The 22143-nt window shown below is 46.1% G+C and overlaps 1 protein-coding gene across 1 annotated transcript in view; it reads left to right on the top strand.

Annotated features, from left to right (window-relative positions):
- tg (thyroglobulin) overlaps positions 1-22143 on the top strand; it is a 419486-nt gene that overhangs the window by 80791 nt on the left and 316552 nt on the right. The window contains exons 20-24 of the mRNA XM_067976982.1: positions 2281-2493; positions 12194-12343; positions 17182-17352; positions 20712-20834; positions 22011-22126. Coding sequence (XP_067833083.1) covers positions 2281-2493; positions 12194-12343; positions 17182-17352; positions 20712-20834; positions 22011-22126 — 773 coding nt within the window. The remainder of the gene's footprint in view (positions 1-2280; positions 2494-12193; positions 12344-17181; positions 17353-20711; positions 20835-22010; positions 22127-22143) is intronic.

Genomic DNA, 22143 nt, shown 5'->3' with positions numbered 1-22143 from the left:
CGTAACATCGCCCAACTCTGCCCCTGCCTCAGTTTATCTTCTGCTGAAACTATCATCCAAGCTTTTGTTACTTCCAGACTCAACTATTCCAATGCCCTCCGGGCTGACATCTCATCATCCACCCTCCATAAACTTGAGCTCATCCAAAACTCTGCTGCCCATATCACCAATCTCGCTCCCACATCACCCCTGTGCTTGCTGACCTACATTGGCTCCTGGCCCACCAATGCCTCGATTTTAAAAATTCTCATCCTCGTGTTCAAATCCCTCCATGGTCTCGCCCCTCCCTTTCTCTGTCACCTCTTCCAGCCCTACAACCCTCCAAGAACTCTGCGCTCCTCCAACTCTGGCATCTTGTGCATCTCCCATTCCCTTCGCCCCACCATTGGCAGCTGTACCTTCAGCTGTCTAGGCCCTAAACTCTGGAATTCTCTCACTAAACCTCTCTGGCTCACTCTCATCCTTTAAAACACTGCTTAAAACCTATCTTTTTGACAAAGCTTTTGGTCACTCATCCTGATATCTCCTTCATTGGTTTGGTGTCAATTTTTGTCTGATTGTGCTCCTGTGTAGTGCCTTGGGACATTAAAGTCACTGTATAAATATGAGTTGTTGTTACTGTTGTTGTTCATATATCCTTCAATTTTTCCCTGTTGTGAGCATCCAACACTCTCAGGTTTGGTTTAGTCCTGATTAGACTAAAAGTAAGACTACTTCTAACTGTCTGATCAAACACTACTTTACATAAATGCAGAATAGAATAAATAAATATAAAATAGATACTGGCAGCACAGACATTGTGTCAGGACTGCAGAATATTGGAATTTGTGGACAGTGAGACCATCCCAGATGACCACAGTCATTGAGCTGGAGTGCAAGTTAGCGACACTCCGACACATAAGGGAGGTGAAGGAATATCAGGATAGTTTACTCCAGAACACAGTCACATCACATAGAGGTACAATAGGAGGAATGTGTGACTGACAGGCAGCAGGTTAGGGAAGACTTAATGGAAGAGAAGGAGGAACCGCAGAATTTGGTCCTGTCCAACAGGTACAATGTACTGGCTGGCTGTGGGGATAAGGAAGAAAGCTGTGGGGAGAATGGTCAGAATGCAAACCAAACCAAGGCACTTAGAGCAAGAGCAGTCCGGTGGTGGGTGGGGGGAGGTGGTAGTTTTAAGGGGATTTGATAATTAGAGGGATAGCGGGTATCCTCTGCAGCTGCGATCAAGAGTCCATAAGGGTGTGTTGCCTATTCCAATGCTCTCCTGGCCAGCCTCCCTTGCACCCTCTGTAAACTTGAGCTTATCCAAAACTCTGCTGCCCGTATCCTAACTCGCACTAAATCCTGTTCACCCATCACCCATGTGCTCGCCGACCTACACTGGCTCCTGGTGACTCCTCGATTTTAAAAGTCTTGCCCCCTCCTTATCTCTGTAACGTCCTCCAGCCGTACAACTCTTCGAGATCTCTGCACTCCTCCAATTCTGGCCTCCTGCGCATCCCCGATTTTAATCGTTCCACTATTGGTGGCTATGCCTTCAGCTGCCTAGGCCCTAAATTCTGGAATTCTCTCCCTAAATCTCTCCCCCTCTCTACCTCTCTCTCCTCCTTTAAAATACTCCTTAAAACTTATCTGTTTGACCAATCTTTTGGTCACCTGTCCTAATATCTCCTTATGTGGCTCAGTGTCAAATTTTGTTTGATAACGCTCCCGTGAAGCACCTTGGGCTGTTAAAGGCGCTATATAAATGCAAGTTGTTGTTGTTGTTATTATTTGAACAGTATAATATGGTGGAGATTTTGCTCTGCCCTGCACTTAAGGAATTGGTGTTCCCTGGGTGATGGGCCGAGGAAAAATGGTGGAGACCCATTGCTTCTGGTCACCCCCCTCATGGTGCTGTTCTAGGGTTTCCTGGGGCTTCCCAAAAGGACTGAACAGGGCTTGCTCCATGAAAACTAGCACTAAGGCCTGGCCCTGGACCTCCACTGCCTGGAGGGGCCCAGGAGGTCGCAAGGCAGGCCAAAGACATGAGTGCCTTTTAATTTCCTCTCCTTTCTTACTCCAGTTACGCCAGTGAGTCAAGCAATGAGTAAATAAGGTAAAGCTGTTTCCACTAGCTGAAGGGTCAGTAACAGATGACACAGATTTAAGATAATTGGCAAAAGAACCAGAGGGGAGATGAGAATTTCTTTTACCCAGCGACTTGTTTGATTCTATGATTCTAACTGCAAGGACTCGTAAATATTGACAATTTCATTTTTAAAAAATCTGCAGAAAATGTTCTGGTGGGAGAGGGGCTGATTGAACGTTTCACTCAACTGGTTAACAGTGGAAACTACCACCTCACCCTGGACTCCAAGCAGTTTCTAGCAGATTTCCCCACGGACCAAGGCCACGACTTCTGGCCCCCTGTTCACCTCGGATGCAGTGACGGCTACAGAAGGTTTTCAGCCGCTCAGAGAGGCGGTCGCGATATTAGTGGGTGCGGTAAGTGTTAAAGCCATTTTATTTAATTCCTTGCAGCAACTAAATCTCCCCGTAGGTAAGGACTTTTCTACAGGGGAATGGGTGACACCTGAACTCTACAGTGACACGTGGGGCATGATTTTATCTCGGAGCCGGGTACCCTGCACACCTGTACATATTCACGTGGGGAACCTGGAAACCAATTGAGTGCATTGCAATCTGTCATCTGGCTGCCTGTCGGATGGGAAAGGAGTCGCTAATCCGAGAGGGGGGGTGGGAGGGAAAGAGATCATGGGCCATGGAAAAAATCGGAGGGGGGGAGGTGGGGGTGGGGGGGGTGGTTGATGGATCACAGGGGCCCTGTCATGCCAGGTGAGCTTGTTGGACCTGGATGAAGCATTCCTGCTCCTCTGGGCCTACAAGCACTCACCTCATGGATCCAGCCCTTCCCATCTGCTTTCACCTGATTTGAATCGGAAGCGATGGGAAACCTGAACAGGTAAAGTTAAACTAATTTTACTTTTGTAATACACAAAATATTAAGTATCTCAAGTATTTCAATGAGGTATATTGCCCCTTTAAGTATCGGCCCGCTGGCTTTAAGTGGGGGATGGACTTCCTGGTGTCTGTTGTGTGCACATTTACAAACCCAGAAGTGGGCATGCTAGAGTCGGGATGCGATCCCGCTCCAACAAGTTATTATTTTAACCTCCCATTTGCCCCCAACCCACCTGTTCTTGGGGGTTAAAATTACCCCCATGAACTCTTCATGTTTTCCTTCCACCTTTGGCTCTTGCGGAGGAAGGCCTGTGGTAGCAGGCCGCAGCCAGGGATCGAAGGGAGGGATCGGGGGCCGGGGAGGAGATCTGGAGTGCGCGAAGATTGGGGGGGCTGGGGAGGAGATCGGGGGTCCGGAGAGGAGATTGGCTGTGCCGTGACTTGGAGATCAGAGGTCGCTGGAGGTAGATGGGGGTCCACCATCGGTGTGGGGGGTGGTGGTTAGCCGATCACAGGGGTCCTGTTGGCCAGGTGAGCTTGTTGGGCTCGGATGAAGCATTCCTGCTCTTCCAGGCCCACACCTCATGGATCCAGCCCTTCCTGCCTGCTTTCACCTGACATGAATCGGAAGTGATGGGAAATCTGAACAGGTAAGGTTAAATTTATTTTAATTTTCCAATACACAAAATATTAAGTACCTCAGGTATTTCAGTGAGGTACATTGCCCTTTTAGGTGTTGGCCCGCCGGCTTTAAGTTGGGGTGGGACTTCTTGGTGTCTGCTGTCCACAAACCTGCAGACAAACCTGCCTGGGTTAAACCCAGAAGTGGGCGAATTGGAGCCGGGGCGCGGTCCAGCAGTGTAGGAATAGGAACATTGGAAAGTGCAGGACTGGAAAAGCATCTGCAGCCCATCTGGCTGGTGACAAAAACTAATAATACTCGACAACCCTCTGCCTCAAATAGCATTCCAATTCTCCCCTAAATTTTTGCACATTGTATCGTTGAATTTAATCCCCCCCAGCACAAATGGGGCAAAGAGTGCCTCAGTGAGCTCCACCTGAAGGAATGTGAATCCTCTCCTATTTGCAGGTTCATGCTATTAACAAAGATCAGACATTTCCCTGGTGTACTTGCGCCCCTAAGAAGTCGGGGAGTAAAGTGAACTGCACTGTCTGCGTGGAAAAACAGCCCCCCGAAGGCCTCCAGCCTCACCGACACAACTTGCTCTTCCTAAAAGAAAAAGAAACTTACCTATTTGGAGGCAAGAGGGACCTGCATGTAACTCCAAAGACTCACTTGTAATGGGTGCATTGGCTTCTCGACATCCGCTAGTCAGAAAGCCAAGAAAATGAGGAGTACTCCTACCTCATTAACATGCTATTTGAATACTTCCGCCTGTTCTAAGTGGGAACATTGCCTCGCCCCTCAGGGAAATCCCTGAAAGTGCACATGATACGCAAAGGGGTGGAGATGCCGGTGTAATAGATCTCTGCCCCTTTTTTCTCTGCTTTGCATCCGGGAAATAGATGTGCACAACATAGGAAACAGGAGCAGGAGTAGGCCATCCGGCCCCTCGAGCCTGCTCCGCCATTCAACAAGATCACGGCTGATCTTCTACCTCAACGCCATTTTCCTGCACTATCCCCATATCCCTTGATGCCTTTAATATCTAGAAATCCATCGATCTCTGTTTTGAATGTACTCAATGACTGAGTGTCCACAGCTCTCTGGGGTAGAAAATTCCAAAGATTCACCACCCTCTGAGTGAAGAAATTTCTCCTCATCTCAGTCCTACATGGCCTACCCCTTATTCTGAGACTGTGACCCCTGGTTCTAGATTCCCCCACCAGGGGAAACATCCTCCTTGCATCTACCCTGTCGAGCTCTGTAAGAATTTTGTATGTTTCAATGAGATCACCTCTCATTCTTCTAACCTCTAGAGAATACAGGCCTAGTCTACTCAATCTCTCCTCAGACAACAATCCTACCATCCCAGGAATCAGTCTGGTGAACCTTAGTTGCACTCCCTTTATGACAAGTATATCCTTTCTTAGGTAAGGAGACCAAAATTGTACACAATACTCCAGGTGTGGTCTCACCAAGACCCTATATAATTGCAGTAAGACATCTTTATTCATGTACTCAAATCCTCTTGTAATAAAGGCCAACATTCCATTTGCCTTCCTAATTGCTTGCTGCACAAGAGCAGCAGGCACATGGGAACAACACCACCTGCACGTTCCCCTCCAAGTCACACACCATCCTGACTTGGAAATATATCGCCGTTCCTTCATCGTCGCTGGGTCAAAATCCTGGAACTCCCTTCCTAACAGCACTGTGGGAGAACCTTCACCACACGGACTGCAGCAGTTCAAGAAGGCGGCTCACCACTACCTTCTGAAGGGCAATTAGGGATGGGCAATAAATGCTGGCCTCGCCAGCGATGCCCACATCCCATGAATGAATTTTTAAAAAATTTTAAAAATACTCTGCATTTCTGTTTTTCCTACCAAAGTGGATAACTTCACATTTTTCCACATTATATTCCATCTGCCATGTTCTTGCCCACTCATTTAGCCTGTCTATATCCCCTTGAAGTCTCTTTGCATCCTCCTCACAACTCGCATTCCTGCCTAGTTTTGTGTCATCAGCAAACTTGGAAATATTACATTTGGTCCCCTCATCCAAGTCATTGATATATATTGTGAATAGCTGAGGCCCAAGCACCGATCCCTGCGGTACCCCACTAGTCACAGTCTGCCAACCTGAAAAAGACCCGTTTATTCCTACTCTCTGTTTTCTATCTGTTAATCAATTCTCAATCCATGCCAGTATATTACTCCCAATTCCATGTGCTCTAACTTTGTTCACCAACCTCCTGTGTGGGACCTTATCGAAAGCCTTCTGAAAATCCTAATACACCACATCCACTGGTTCCCCCTTATCTATTCGACTAGTTACATCCTCAAAGAACTCCAATAAGATGCAAAGCAGAGGAAATTTGGTCCCTACCTGCCTCCACTGTTTCCTTTGGCAGGCTGTTCCACATATTCAGCACCTCTGTGTTAGGTAGTTAAATCTAAACTGTCTGTGCGCCTCCCCCTTTTTAAACTTCAACCCATATCCTTTTGTTCTAGAGTTGTGGCAGTATTAAACACCTTATTAGCCTTGGCTCATTGGTAGCACAGAAGGTTGTGGGTTTGAGCCCCACTCCAGAGACTTGAGCACATTATTAGGGCTGGCAGTGCAGTACAGTACTGAGGGAGTTCTGCACTGTCAGAGGTGCTGTCTTTCGGATGAAATGTTAAACTGAGGCCTCGTCTGCCCTCTCAGGTGAATTTAAAAGATCCCATGGCTCCATTCGAAGAAGAGTAGGGGAGGTATCCTGGCCAACATTTATCCCTCAACCAACACCTAAATCAGATTATCTTGACATTTATTTCATTGTTGTTTGTGGGACCTGGCTCTGCACAAATTGGCGCTATATAAATGCAAGTCTTTCTTTCTTATCGAGGTTCAGTTTATCTGTTCCCTTAGGTATCTTGAAAACTTGAATAATATCTGCCCCTGAGCCTTCTCTTCCCCACAGTAAACAATCCCAGGCTCTTCAACCTTTCCTCTTGGCTCTGATGTATCAAGATAGGATCATTATGAGTCTGGGCAGACTCAATCCAGTTCAAAAACACAAAACCACCCCCTGAGTCAGTACTAATTTGCACCAAGTTGGCCACAGGGTGGCTGGTGTGGGAGGAATGTCACACTAGTTCAGTAGGGGGGTTCTCTTCTGAAATCAGGGCTGGAGCAGAGTAGTTGGAACTTACACTGCATTTAACTCTTTCTATACCTGACCTTGCTTCTGACACCGAATGCCCAAATTGGAAAATGTTCACTGACAACCCTCAACTTGATGAGCCCAAAACACACGCACAAGAAAAACTTTCTTTGTAAAGTCCATGTCACTATAATGCACCTTTTGTTGAGAGAGTCCAGTGTTTTAGCATTATCTAAGGCAGTCAGGAAAAATTGCCCTTTTTCAAATGGCCTCTCAGTAATAAGACTGTTGGCAGCTGCCTTTGATCACATCAACCTCTCACTGATCCCTGTTGCAAATTTGTGCCTGAGAATCTTTATGCTTTTTTCCGAGTAAAGCTTCCCTTCAAAAATAAAATTCCTTCCATCGCATTTATTTTATCTGAGCCAGTATTTTGGAAAGGAGAATTGAAAACAAATGTTCAGAAGGGAGAATTATCAGATTCTTTTGTGTATAAATCACGAGCTACTTACCTATTTTCCCAATTTTTTCCCGTCCCCCTCTTGAAGGCGATGGCTCTTGCTGGGTCCATGACCTACAGCGCGCAGGCTGCCCTCCTGTATCTTACCTCTGTTGCCCTTTTTCATGCGTGAGCCTTGACAGTGAGTGTTGGCAGCCTATTTGATTGTGAGATCGTCACGGCTACACCTGATTCTGCCCTCACTTGATAGCCACACAAATGTGCACAGTGTCTAGTGGGGGAGGGGGGAGGTGAGGGGGTCACTCATCGGCTGGGGCGAGGGGAAGAATTATAATTTTTTTTCTTGCTTCTGATTTCAAACGTCCAGTGTCAGGTAGTCCGAATTAGGGACAGCCAGATGCAGTGAGAATCTCCCTCTACACTGCCCAACAATAAGCCTCAACCCAGCCTTGGAAGAGCACACCGTACTGCACTGGTGTGATACAGTTTCAATTTTCCGCACCAATCATCCTGTGGCCTGTTTGATTGTCAACTACTGCCAGTTTTGTGATGTAGGCCCATTGCAACTGGCAGCTGGATTGAGACTGCCCAAACTAATTTTCAATGGGACCCTTACAGCCAGAGTAGATTTTCTTTCCGTCAGATGTCAACCATGGCTGAGTGGGTAGCAATCTTGCCTCAGAGTTAGAAGGTTGTGGATTCAAGCCCCACTCCAGAGACTTGAGCATATAATCCAGGCTGAGACATAAAAGATCTCATGGCATTATTTCACAGAAGAGCAGGGGAGTTCCTCTGGTGTCCTGGCCAATATTGATCCCTCAACTAAATCCCTCAACTAAAGCCCCTAAAACAGATTATCTGATCATTATTACATTACTGTTTGTGGGACCTTGCTGTGTGAAAATTTACTGCTGTGTTTCCTACATTTCAAAAATCCTTCATTGGCTGGAAAACATTTTGAGACACCCTGAGGCCATGAAAGGTGCTATATAAATGCAATTCTTTCTTTTAACTGCATCTGATCTGCTCCTTTGTGGAAAGGATCTCATTTGAATGCCAAGAGATGATAAAATGGAGATGATGACAGGTTGAGGGGGTCAACCTTGAAGCACACAGGCCCAGAATATGGAGATAGTTACAGGGTAAGTGTGAACCCTATCAGGGTGAGTGTGAACAATGGAGCACACAGGCCCAGAGTATGGAGATAGTGACAGGAGGATTTTGAACCCTGTCAGGGTGAGTGTGAACATAAGAACATAAGAAATAGGAGCAGGCTCGAGGGGCCGATTGGCCTACTCCTGCTCCTATTTCTTATGTTCTTATCCCTTGATTCCCTTAGAGTCCACAAATCTATCGATCTCAGTCTTGAATATACTCAACGACTGAGCATCCACAGCCCTCTGGGGTAGAGAATTCCAAAGATTCACAACCCTCTGAGTGAAGAAATTTTTCTTCATCTTAGTCCTAAATGGCCGACCCCTTATCTTGAGACTATGATCCCTAGAGTCTCTAGACTCTCCTGCCACGGGAAACAGCACCTACCATGCCAAGCCCTCGAAGAACGTTATACCTTTCAACGAGATCACCTTTCATTCTTCTAAACTCCAGAGAATATAGGTGCATTCTACTCAATCTCTCCTCATAGGACAATACTCTCATCCCAGGAATCAATCTAGTGAACCTTCATTGCACCCCATCTAAGGCAAGTATATCCTTCCTTAGGTAAGGAGACCAAAACTGTACACAGTACTTCAGGTGTGGTCTTACCAGACCCCTATATAATTGCAGCAACACCTCCTTACTCTTATACTCCAACCCCCTTGCAATAAAGGCCAACACACCATTTGCCTTCCTAATTGCTTGCTGTACCTGCATGTTAACTTTCTGTGATTCATGTAGAAGAACATCCAAATTCTTCTGAATACCAACATTTCTTGGTCACTCACCTTTTAAAAAATATTCTGCTTTTTTATTCTTCCTACCAAAGTGGATAATTTCACATTTCCCCACATTATACTCGATCTGCCACCTTGTTGCCCACTCACTTAACCTGTCCACATCCCTTTGCAGCCTCTTTGCGTCCCACTCACAGTTTACTTTCCCACTTAGCTTTGTATCGTCAACAAACCTGGATACATTACACTTGATCCCCTCATCTAAGTCATTGATATATATATTGTGAACAGCTGAGGCCCAAGCACTGATCCTTGAGGCACCCCACTAGTTAGAACTTGCCATCCCAAAAATGACCTGTTTATTCCTACTCTCTGTTTTTTGTCTGTTAACCAATCCTCATTCCATGCTAATATATTACCCCCAATCCCATGAGCCCTAATCTTGTGTAATCCCGGGGATGAGGGGGTGGACATATGAGGAGAGGTTGAGTAGATTGGGACTCTACTCATTGGAGTTCAAAAGAATGAGAGGCGATCTTATTGAAACATATAAGATTGTGAAGGGGCTTGATCGGGTGGATGCGGTAAGGATGTTCCCAAGGATGGGTGAAACTAGAACTAGGGGGCATAGTCTTAGAATAAGGGGCTGCTCTTTCAAAACTGAGATGAGGAGAAACTTCTTCACTCAGAGGGTAGTAGGTCTGTGGAATTTGCTGCCCCAGGAAGCTGTGGAAGCTACATCATTAAATAAATTTAAAACAGAAATAGACAGTTTCCTAGAAGTAAAGGGAATTAGGGGTTACGGGGAGCGGGCAGGAAATTGGACATGAATTTAAATTTGAGGTTAGGATCAGATCAGCCATGATCTTATTGAATGGCGGAGCAGGCTCGAGGGGCCGATTGGCCTACTCCTGCTCCTATTTCTTATGTTCTTATGTTCTTATGTAACAACCTCTTTGATGGCACCTTATCAAATGCCTTTTGAAAATCCAAATATATTACATCCACTGGTTCCCCTTTATCTACTCTACTAGTTACACCCTCAAAAAACTCTAATAGATTTGTCAAACACGATTTCCCATACAGAAAACCGTGCTGACTCTGCCTAATCATATTATGATTTTCTAAATGTCCTGTTACTAAGTCCTTAATAATAGATTCTAGCATTTTCCCTATTACTGATGTCAGGCTAACTGGCCTGTAGTTCTCTGTTTTCTCTCTCCCTCCTTTCTTGAATAGCGGTGTTACATTTGGTACCTTCCAATCCGTGGAGATCGTTCTAGAACCTCGGGAATTCTGGAAGATCGAAACCAATGCATCCACTATCTCTGCAGCCACCTCTTTTAAAACCCTAGGATGTAGGCCATCAGGTCCAGGGGATTCGTCGACTTTTAGTCCTATTAATTTCTCCAGTATTTTTTCTTTACTAATCTTAGTTATTTTAAGTTCCTCACTCTCGTTAGACCCTTGGTTTCCCACTATTTCCGATATGTTTTTGTATCATCTACTGTGAAGACAGATACAAATTATTTGTTTAACTTCTCTGCTATTTCTTTATTCCCCGTTATGATTTCTCCTGTCTCAGCCTCTAAGGGACCAATGTTTACTTTCGCTAATCTCTTCCTTTTTACATATTTGTAGAAGCTCTTACAATCTGTTTTTATATTTCTTGCTAGTTTACTCTCATATTCAATTTTTTCTCTCTTTATCAATTTCTTGGTCATCCTTTGCTGATTTCTAAAACTCTCCCAATCCATAGGCTTACTACTCTTTTTGGCAATATTGTAAGCCTCTTCTTTTAATCTAATACTATCCTTAATTTCTCTAATTAGCTACGGTTGGATCACTTTTCCTGTGGTGTGTTTATTCCTCAAGCTAATGTATATTCATTGAGAATTATGAACTATTTCTTTAAATGTTTGCTATTGCTTATCTATCATCATATCTTTTAATCTAATTTCCCAATCTACCGTAGCCAACTCGCTCTTTATACCTGTATAATTGGCTTTGTTTAAATTTAAGACTCTAGTTTCGGACTTAACTACATCAATCTCAAACTCAATATGAAATTCTATTATATTATCATACTCTACCCCAGAGGATCCTTAATTATAAGGTTACTAATTAACCCTGTCTCATTACACAATACTAGATCTAAAATAGCCTGATCTCTAGTTGGTTCCTCAACATATCGTTCTAGAAAACTGACTCGAATGCATTCCATGAACTTGTCCTCCAAACTACTTTTGCCAATTTGTTTTGCCCAGTCTATATGAAGATTATAGTCCCCTACGATTATTGCATTATCCTCGTTACATGCTCCTCTGATTCCCTGATTTATACTCTGTCCAACACTATAACTACTGTTAGGGGGCCTGTAAACTACTCCCACCAATGTTTTCTGCCCCATGTTATTTCTTAGCTCCACCCATACTGATTCTACATTCTGATTTTCTGAGCTAAGATCCTTTCTCACTACTGCCTTTATCTCATCCTCTATTATCAGGACTACCTCCCCATCTTTTCCATTTTGCCTATCTTTTCTAAGAGTCAAGTACCCTGGAATATTTAGTTCCCAACCTTGGTCACCCTGTAACCACGTCTCAGTAACCATAAGGTACAGAGGCCAGAGTATAGAGATAATGTTTCCTTTTGTGTTTTATGCTTTATAACAATAGGCCACAGACATCCTAGGAGCAGCCAAACTGAGGCCACTTCAGTGATATCATGAATTGGATGTAGTTTGCAGAGAACGTTTACTCTGTATATGAGCCATATTATATCTGGCCTGTGAATCCTCAATGAGACAATATAAAAGATGATTTTCTCTGCATCACATCCAGACTATAATGGACCTGTGAATTCTCCATGAGGCAGAACAAAGGGAGGTTTGATGTGTATCTGACCTGAGAGTGACTTTTGAGCAAAAAGTGTGAAAACTGACATTCCTCACCTAAATGAGCACAAATTAAACTCAGAAAAAACAATTCTCTTTGATGATGAATTTAATTTTGCATTTCCGTTGTGTGATGTTGAAACAGATTCCCCTTTTAATCTGCAAAAAGATGTGTAATTGTGGTCCTTTCTTTTTGTAGTTGTGTGCCCAGCTGGCAGCTTTTCCCAGGGTGGCAGTTGTATTCCGTGCCCACATGGATTCTATCAGGAGGACGCAGGAAGTGTGAAGTGTAACAAATGCCCAGCAGGTAGAAAGACGTTCTCTCCTGGAGCTTTTTCAGCCCACCAGTGTAAGTATTTATTTGACTCCATTTTCAATATATTTTCCTCTTTGCTAGTTCCCTGCCTTACCATCTAACATTTCCCTCCAATACCTGTCTTCCCCCATGGCCTCTGATCTCTCTCCCCCACCCACAGCCTCTGATCTCTCCCCTTTCCCCAGCCCCGGCCTCCGATCTCTTCCCCTCCTCCCCTCCCACCGGCTTCCCATCTTTCCAACACCACCGCCCCCCCGCCCCCCACACTGGCCTCCGATCTCTCTCTCCTCCCCCCTGGCCTCCTATAATACTTTTATGATAGTAAAAATAAGTGAAAGTATCCAGTTAAGAAAGAAAAGAATGAAAGAACAGGCATTCATAAAGCATCTTTCATGTCCTCCTGACCCACAGAGAGCGAACAATCCGAACTTCCTTTTCCATTAAAGAACAGAAATAATGAATTCCTGGAATAATTGTTGATCTTAGCAATGGAAATGTGGCATGTTCATCATGCAACATCCAACTGTAGACTCTGATTTATTCTGCAAGATTATTTTTTCCCTGAATATTTTTTTCGCTATCCCCTTTTGCTGAAGGCAAGGCCTCGTGTTGCATTTCCCTTTCAAAAATGCTGAGTGCCCTCCGGTACCTCACCCAAGCAGCCATTCCTTGTGGTTGACCCTGGACCCTGAGTGTTGGCATGATACCAACCGCTGCTGGTGCCATGGCCAACTGTGCTCAACATGCACACACGCACTTTCTGGATAGAGATCAAGGGGGTGAATTTGAACCCAGAAGAACGGGTGGGTTGGGGATGGGTGGATGGTGAAAATTGTCGCTTTAGGGAGCGGGACCGCATCCTGGCCGCAACTCGCCGATTTCCGGGTTTGACCGAGACGCATCTGGGTGCGCGCGCTTCTGAAAACCGGAAGTCTCGCCGATACTTAAAACCGGCAGGAAGATATTTAAAGGGCCAATTGAGCTATTTAAACTACTTAAGGATGTTAAATTTTTGTGTATTGAGTTACACCAGCCATTTTAACTGTTTCTGAATGTGTCTCCCTTGGCCTCTAAAACACGCCATGTAAACAAAGGAGAGTTGCAGCCGGCACCCATTTGGACGTTTAAACAAATGATTGACACGTGAAGAAAAGGTAAGTTTTTGCAGCAGGGCAATCAGTTCTCTCAAGACAAACCTTTGGTTGGGAGTCCTTTGTGTTTAGACTGAGATTTCTTTGTTCACACTCAGAATTCTTGTGGTCAGATATATTTATCTACTTTTTGGACCCCCTCAAACTGATACCATCAGGATGGGGGGGTGGCGCAATGGAATTATTCAGTAGTACATCTGAGGAGGAGGGACATCACCGGCAGGCACGGCGTGCAGTTCTGGGAGTTGCAGCTCCATAAGAAGTAGATGTGCCACAAGGACCTGCAGAAGTGCAGCGAGGGGACCAATGGAGGGGCCAACGTCACAGGAGGCACAATCCACGTGATAGGGTGTACAGGCAGAGACTGAGCTTCCTCAACCTCTCTAAGGAGCAGTGCCTACGAATGCTCAGATTGAGTCGCCAGGCGGTCGCAGACATCTGCAGCCTCCTTCATGCAGAGCTGTTCCCGTTGGGTCTGGTGGCCATGCATTGCCCGTCGCACTCAAAGTAACTACTGCCCTCAATTTCCTCGTCTCCGGATCCTTCTGGGGCGCCACTGGTGACATCACCAGGATCATTCAGTCGTCTGTACGGAAGTGTATATGACAGGTCACAGCTGGCTTGTTTGCCAGGGCATCCGACTATGTCAACTTCCCCTGTGACGACATCAGCCAGACTGAGAGGGCGCTGGGTTTTCACTCTCTGGCTGGCTTCTCATGGGTACAGGACACAATTGATTGCACACATGTAGCAATCCGAGGACCTCCACATGAGCCAGGATTGTCTATCAACTGAAAGGGATATCACTCTATCAATGCGCAGCTGGTTTGCGATCACCGGAAGAGATTTCTGCAGGTGTGTGGCAAATTCCCTGGCAGCTGCCAGGATTCCTTCATTTTACGCAAATCCAACATTCTGGCCCTCTTCCACACACAAGACAGACTTAACGTCTGGCTCCTTGGAGTCAAGGGATACTTCCTGTAGACGGGGCTCATGACATCTGTGAGAAACCCCACCACCGGGGCACAGCAGCAGTATAACGACAGTCACATCACCACCAGGTCTGTCATTGAACAAGCCATAGGAATACTCAAGATGCACTTCAGGTGCTGGTGCATGGCTCACTATGATGTGACTCTGCGCCCTCCAAGGCATGGAGCTCCTCTGAGGAATCGCCGTCGTCGACGCCATGGGCCTGTTCAGCACTCCTTGAAGGCCCTGGAAGAGAACATACAGCAATATTAAGAACCATTGCAGAAGTGATGTTGCGATCAGCATGCTGAGGTGTGCAAGAGGTCAATCATTGATAACATTAATTCATGTCATGTGTGAGGGATGTTAAAGTTCTGTTACCAGATGTTTGTGGGATGCCAGTCTTGGCATCTCCGACAGCCAAGTATTCCTGCATCCAGCTGAGTTCCCACGCTTCCTCCTCTGTCTCAGGGCCACTATTTGCGGTGGCTCCCTTCCAGCCCTACTTCTCTCCTGTGCATTTTGCGCTCTTTTTTCTCCTACAAAGGGAGAAAGAGCAGACGTGTGAGTGAGTGAGGGTGATGGGGTCACCCTATGAATGCATTGCTCTAGGTCAGGCTGCCCATGAAAGTGATGCATCAGACGGTGACTATCAGACAGATCCATGACATTGCATCGGGTTTGGGATGAGTGGGAGTGGTGGGTTCACAAATGGGGAGTTGTGGAAGTGCATAGAAAGTGAAGGTAAGTTGATAATGAGACTTAAGTGGGTGTGAGGAGTGATGTGATGGAGTAGGCTTGGTAAGAAAGAGTGAGATGGGGTGGGGGTGGTGATGCGCACCACAGGATGTAGGTGAATCAGTCACTGTACTCACTTTTCCTGACCTGGTTATGTCATTAAAGCACTTTCTGCACTGTACCCATGACCTTGATCCAGTGCTCCTGGTGCCTACCTCAAGCCAGGCCTTCTTGATGACAGAGGCAGGGCGCTTCCTCCTGTCCCCCTAGGACTCCCCTCCCGCTCCTCACACCGGCCAGTAGCAACTCAAGTGAGGAGTCAGTAAAGCGGGGTGATTGTCCTTTGTTGTTCCATTTACATTGCTCCTTTCTCCCTCAAATTCATAGTTGCAATGGCTCTTAAATATTTCGGGTGCACTGTATGCCTGCTGCGCAGCTTGTAGACCCGAAACCCAGAAGTCTCATTAAGGGCCTTCAGTTGAGTCACGATCGCTCGAGAAAACGCATGAACGTTTTTTGCTGGTTTCCCACCCAGGTATTGACCCCCCCCACTCCCCTGCTGAGATCCCGTCTCTATGTTAAAAAAAAGCTCACTGGAATGATTATGACAAGGCCTGAGGACAAATTTAGATCAGTCCTCGGGCCTCTCCGTTCTGGCAAGCGACTGGAATCACATCCAGTTAGAGGCGCTAACAAATTTAAGCCCGGCTGTGATTTTTTTAAGACTGTAATTAGAAATAAAAGGATCAGAGCCCAGTCTAGCACTGGACTGGCCATTTTGTACTGAATTAATCTCTATTGAGCCCCAGAGTATGTGCTTGGCTACCGACTCCATCCAATCTTTCTAATCAGGGTCACATGTACAAAATGGATCAGTGTTAAGTACATAAGAACCTAGAAATTACTGTTGACAATATTAGTGATGAACATTAGGGCATTTTAATGCAGGTGCTGGCCTGTTTATTCTAAATCGGTTAAAGCTTCTGCTAAGAAAGCCGATAAACCGTGATACAAATGTGTTTGTCTGCTATATCGGCAACTGTAATTTCTAGGTTAAGCGTGTTTAGCAACAGGAAAAGACCATTCAGCTCATCCATTTTTGATAGATCAACTTCACCTACTCTCCTTCCAACCATATCCCTCCATCCCTTATCACTCTAAAACTATATCCAATTGCCTCTTGAATCCATTCATACTGCCTACTTAAGTCACCTTATTCCACAAATCTATTGCCCTTTGTATAAATTCAGTTCTATTCTTACTGCTAACTTTTAATGTCCTGGTGTTTAAACCCTTTGCCAAAATGAACAGTCCTTCCTGATTCAAGGAGATCACCTCAAAGTCTCCTACTTTGTCTAAAGGGCCAATTTTAACTCGTGGCGGGAGCAGACGTCAATCCCGAGCGGGAGTTTGAGTTGGAGGCCTGGCCTATATTAACTGCGGGCCTTTTGAATGCCACCGGTCAGCTGCTCGACCATTTCCAGCAGAAAGTGACAGCTGGTGGCATCAGGAGAAACTGCCGGCAGCAAAATAAATCCGGGATAAGGGTGTTGTGAGGATCTCACAGTTGAAGGGAGGAGGGGGTGGGAGACTCCCAGGCAGCAGAAGCCCGGACTTTCCTTGACACTCCTGCTCCTCCGGGCCCCACTAAGGAAAATTTCAATTTACCTTCTCTGGGTTCCTGACAGCTTCACTTGGCAGGATAGTAGTAGTGGGCGCTCTGCTCAGGAACGGGTTAAATTGCCATCGGGCTCCCTTGTACATCATGGTACCTCGATTTGCATTTATTAATGAGACTCCTGCCAGTGTCCAGCGGGAACCTCATCCGCCATCAAAACTAGCGGCGTTAGAATCGCAGATTAGTGGAAACGGAGTGGGAAATTGAGCCACTCCATTTTTACTGCTCCCTTCCCGCCGAGGGGGAGAGTTAACATTCCCCTGTGAGAAACTTTTCTGCTCCATTAACCAGTTTCCAGATGCTACGTACATTTACCCATCTGACCCTCACAGGTTTAACAGAGTGCGAAATCAGTCCCTGGGGTCCAAAGTGTGACCTGCAAGGACGGTATAGAGCAGCTCAGCAAGATGCCAGCGCTCAGAAATCTTTCTGCGTCACTGCGAATGGAGTGCGATTAGCCTGGACTGAGACCAATGGAACCCTCAGTGAGTCAGACTGTATTGGTGAGTAGATGTGTTTTAGGCTATTTGAATTCTTTTTGGGTTACTGCAGTGACATGTTATTAATGGGAGTGTTCACTGGAGTTTGAGGGAATATTAACAGCTTTCCCATTGTCAGTGTTAATCCTGAAATCTGTTAGTCCAGGCAAATAGTTAAGGGCTTCTTGGGTGGCACTAATTTTGTGATATTGATTTACCTTTGAGACTCCACACTGGAAAGTGCCTACTCCCAGATTGTATAAACCAAGTGTATAATCGGCTGAAAGATGGCTGAGCCATTCTTCTCAAGGCTAAACTTCACTGCCAATGTTCTTCGTCCCAGCTCCTACCATCCATTTTGGAGGTTGAAGCAACATTTATAAAAAAGCTAACGACAAAACAGGTCCTGGGCCTATTTTTGTTTAGTCAATCAAAAAATGATTCATATTGTCACACTGTAGATTCAACCAGGTCAATCTCTAATGTGTTTTTATACAGCAAAACATGAAAGAGCTGCTACTGACTAATGAGTAATTATTTGGCAGTCCCCACAGTAATGGGGCTCGATTTTAGCACCCGCGATCGATGCGTTCATGCCGGGGGTCTGCGGAAATCCAGGATTCCCGGGGCGGGTCTGGAGCCCGGCTCTAACCCGCCCACTTCCGGGTTCCCCAGTGATGCGCTCACATGCGCGCGCAGCCCCCGCATGTGGGACTCCCGCTGGCAATTAAAGCCGGCAGGGTGCGACTTAAAGTTCTTAAACAGGTACTTCAGATTGTTTACAGACCTAATTGACCTGATATTTTAGGAGGGATGGGATTTTGCAATGAACTGAGACTGTTTCCTGTACTGGGGGAAACACTCCCAGTCGAAATGGACGTGTTGCAACCATCAGCCTGTGGCAGCTGCAAAGGTCCGTTTGACAGGTGGAGGGGGGGAGACCCTCACTCATTGCAGGAGGCCACTTTGTCACTTTGGACAAAGTTTGGCCTCCACCACCCTCCCCCTAACAATAAAATTTACAAACTTGCGCACTTACCCCGGTGTGCAGACACATTTGCCTACCTTGCAGACCCCCTCAAATGTACATCTTCCGGATGGGGGCTGCCGTAGCTGCAGTCATGACCTCCTCGGAGGGAAAACAGCATCACCAGCCTCACCAGCCTCGCCGTCTACGCCATCCATCTCTGACACGTGGAGCTCCACAACACAGTGCTGTGACACATCCATCTGCACAGCAGGAGGGAGGGCAACCACAGAGAGAGATGCGTCGCAGAGGGCACTACCCTCGCCACAGGGTCTACAGGCCGAGGCTCAGCTTCCTGGACCTCTCTGAGCAGCAGTGCACATGGAGGCTCAGAGTCACTCGACATGTAGTCGTGGACATCTGCAGCCTCCTTCATGCCGAGCTGCTCCCGGCTGGCCCGAGCACCATCTTCTTACCTGTCAAAGTCACCACTGCCCTCAACAACTTCTCCTCCGCATCCTTCCAGGGTGCCACCGGGGACATCGCCGACGTCTCTCAGTCGTCTGCACAAAAGAGCCCTGCAAATACACCTACACCCACTCTGCAGTGACACAATGGGTGGCATCAGTTGTGAGTCTTCATAGTGATCCTCAAGAAAGGGCATTATTGCACAAACCAGACAAGATTTGCAAAGACGTGGCAGTAGTGGTGACAATATAATATGTTATGTGAGTTGATCAGAAATTAAATATAGGTAAACACCATGACAAACCCTCAAACATCCTTGTGCATCCCCTTCATGCTCATGACACGTTTGCCTTACGCTTCCTACTGCACATATGTGATGCATGCCCTGTGGCTGCAGCACAGGTAATGGCAGGTTGAGTGAGGCTGACCGTGAAAGAGATGCACGAGAGGGTGAGTATGAGATAGAGTCATGAGATTGTATGAGGATTGGGTTGAGTGGTAGTGGTGGGATGAGCACTGACGAGGTGAGTATGTGCAGGTAAGATGAGGATGACCTTTGAGTGGGTATGAGGGGTGATGTGATAGAGTAGTGTTGGCATTGCAGAAGGAGATGTGGGGTGGGGGCGGTGATGTGGCAGACAGAGTGTAGGGGAATGAGTAAGTGTACTCACTTCGGCTGACCTACTTAGGTGATTGAAGCGCCTCCTGCAATGTATGCAGATGGGCGATATGTTGGTGGTGCTGGTGACCTCCTCTGCCACCTCGAGCCAGGCCTTCTTGGTGGCAGAGGCAGACTGCTTCCTCCCGCCCGCTGGGGGGAAGATCTCTGTCCTCCCCCTCCTCCTCACCCCATCCAATGATACTTGGAGTGAGGCATCATTAAACCTGGAAGCAGCCTTCCCCCTGGGCTGCTCCATGCTATAATCTTTCCTATTTCCTGCAGCATCAGTCAGTGGAGGACTGCCCCTTTAAATAGGGCTCCTCCAGCTGACAGAACTTGCTGCGCATGCGCAGTCCGCCCGACGCGCAGGTCAGCAGTGGGAAACCCGGAAGCACAGGTAAGTGGCTCCAATTAGCCTGCGATTCGGGGCAGAGCACACTGATTTCACCGGGCGCATTACCCACACATCCAGTCGACCCCCCGCTGTGAACCCACCGCCCTACTAATATCAGGCCCATAGTGTTTCTGGAAGTGTGCACTCCATAGTAAGGGTTAAACCCTGATATATTTAAATATGAACTTTCCCAACACAAGTGGGATCAGTTGACTCTGCTTTATCTGCACACTGTATGCTCCTAGGTCATCAGACATTCTCATTCAGGGAAGAACATTGACAGGAAGAGAAATGAAGTCCGACAAATATCCGGGAATGGGATCGGAGGTTTTTAGGGATACATATAGACTGAGCTGATCAAATAACTCACAGGATACATTGGTACCTGCACTGTGAGAGGGCGGGGTGTCGTTTGTGAAGGACGGCAATCCAGGGTTGATTGATGAAGATTTGAGGATGGATGAATGTTCTGGGATTTTGCTTGATAAACGTTAAGGATCAACAGTATTTTGTGGGTGGTATGATAGAAATAGATTGCAGTAGGAGGTATAAGGGATCACTTGCCTCATGTTAAAATGAAGAGAAAGCTGAGGGAAGGGGCACAGAGAGGGAAAAGGGCTACATTGCGTGACCTCTTAAAATGTACTTCATAATGTTTATCATGTTATTTGTATTCTATTTGTCTTCATTCCTCTATCTAGGGTATTGCTGTAAATCCAAAATATGGAAACTCTCCATTAATTGGCACTTTCCACGCTCTGCCTGATGTTCCCTTTCAAAATGTACAACCTGGATCAGCAGGCAGTGTGGAAAGTCCAATTAACGGACTGAATGGCCTTTTCTCACTCCATGGTTTCTTTAAAAAACACAGTCCTTTATTTTTCTACCTGCAGTGTTCCGACAGTTTGACAGCATCGATCGATCCCAGTTGATTTTGAACTCTGATGACACGGAAATCATTGAAGTTTTAACAGCACACGCTGATCGTCAGAGGCAGCTTCTGGATTGTCTCACAGGTCAGCCTAGGTCATGTTTGCTCAAATAATTTTATCATTTTATTTCACAAGAATTTTGGTTGATCATCTTTGAGGATCAGGCGTATTTTATGGAGGGCATGATAAAAATAGATTACAGCAAACAATATTACTACCAGGGGGTGCACCATCACCACAAGCACTGCAACTGTTCAAGGAGAAGGCCCACCACCACCTTTACAGGGCAACTAGAATGGGCAATAAATGTGGCCGTGCCAGTGTATCCCACATCCCGAGAACATCGCTGAAATGCAGCCGGGGTTCCTCTGGTCTCACGAGAGGATGGGCGGAAAACCCAGACTAACGGGGTAAATGGCCATTTTCAGCTGTTTCTCTGGGCTTTCCAGCATTCTCCCGTCAGAGTTATGGTGTGACCAGCAGTAGCCCTGCAGAGGGCACTGTGTAATTCCTGGTACGCGGATCATTTCGGGTGTTTCTGTGGTAAGACACAATATAAATGGAAGTTTGTCTTTTCTTTTTAACCCTAACATCAGGAGATCATCTCCTCCTGCACCAGTGTGACAGTCCCATTTCTAAAACAGCCCTAGCCTGAATGGAAAGAAATTAAGTTTTGTGGACTTGTGTCCCCAGAAACTTGGATCAGGCCACAAACTTGTAGAATCATACAGTATGGAAAGAGGCCAGTCGGCCCATCGTACCTGCACCGGCCCTTTGAAAGAGCTATCCAATTAGTCCCACACCCCTGCTCTTGATACATAGCCCTACACATTTTTCCTTTTCAAGTATATCTCTCTCCAATTCCCTTTTGAAAGTTCCTATTGAACCGACTTCCACCACCCTTCCAGGCAGTGCATTCCAGATCATAACAACTCGCTGTGTAAAAACCTTTCTCTTTATCTCCCCTCTGGTTCTTTAGCCAATTTGCAAACTCTGCTCACTTTAGACCGTTACAGTCAGCAGAGATGAGAGATTTTTATCCCGTCGGTCTGGGTTTGATTTGATCCCAAGTTCTAGATGTGATAGAGCCTTGTTCAAACCCACTCTTCACAGTACAAATGTTTTTAAACTTAACATAGACAGTTACATAAATGAGCCTCTTCATTTCCTATAAGGCTTTTCTGTTAAAATATTTCTACTGTGGTTTAAAATAAACCATGAACTCACACATAAAGAAAACATAAATCTTTCCCTTTGCAGAATGTTCCAGAAATGAGATGTGTAATTTTCTGACATTATTCAGCAAAGGAGGGCTGTTCCAGTGTGAGCTTTACAATAACTCAGAATCCAACTTGCTCTGCAAAACCTTTGGGCAGGTAGGAGAGATGCGTTT

The sequence above is a fragment of the Heptranchias perlo genome, chromosome 3 (genome assembly GCF_035084215.1).
Source record: "Heptranchias perlo isolate sHepPer1 chromosome 3, sHepPer1.hap1, whole genome shotgun sequence".
NCBI classification, from domain to species: Eukaryota; Metazoa; Chordata; class Chondrichthyes; order Hexanchiformes; family Hexanchidae; genus Heptranchias; species Heptranchias perlo.
The sequence above is the reverse complement of the archived record's forward strand: the minus strand, read 5'-3'. Positions and strand labels throughout refer to the sequence as shown.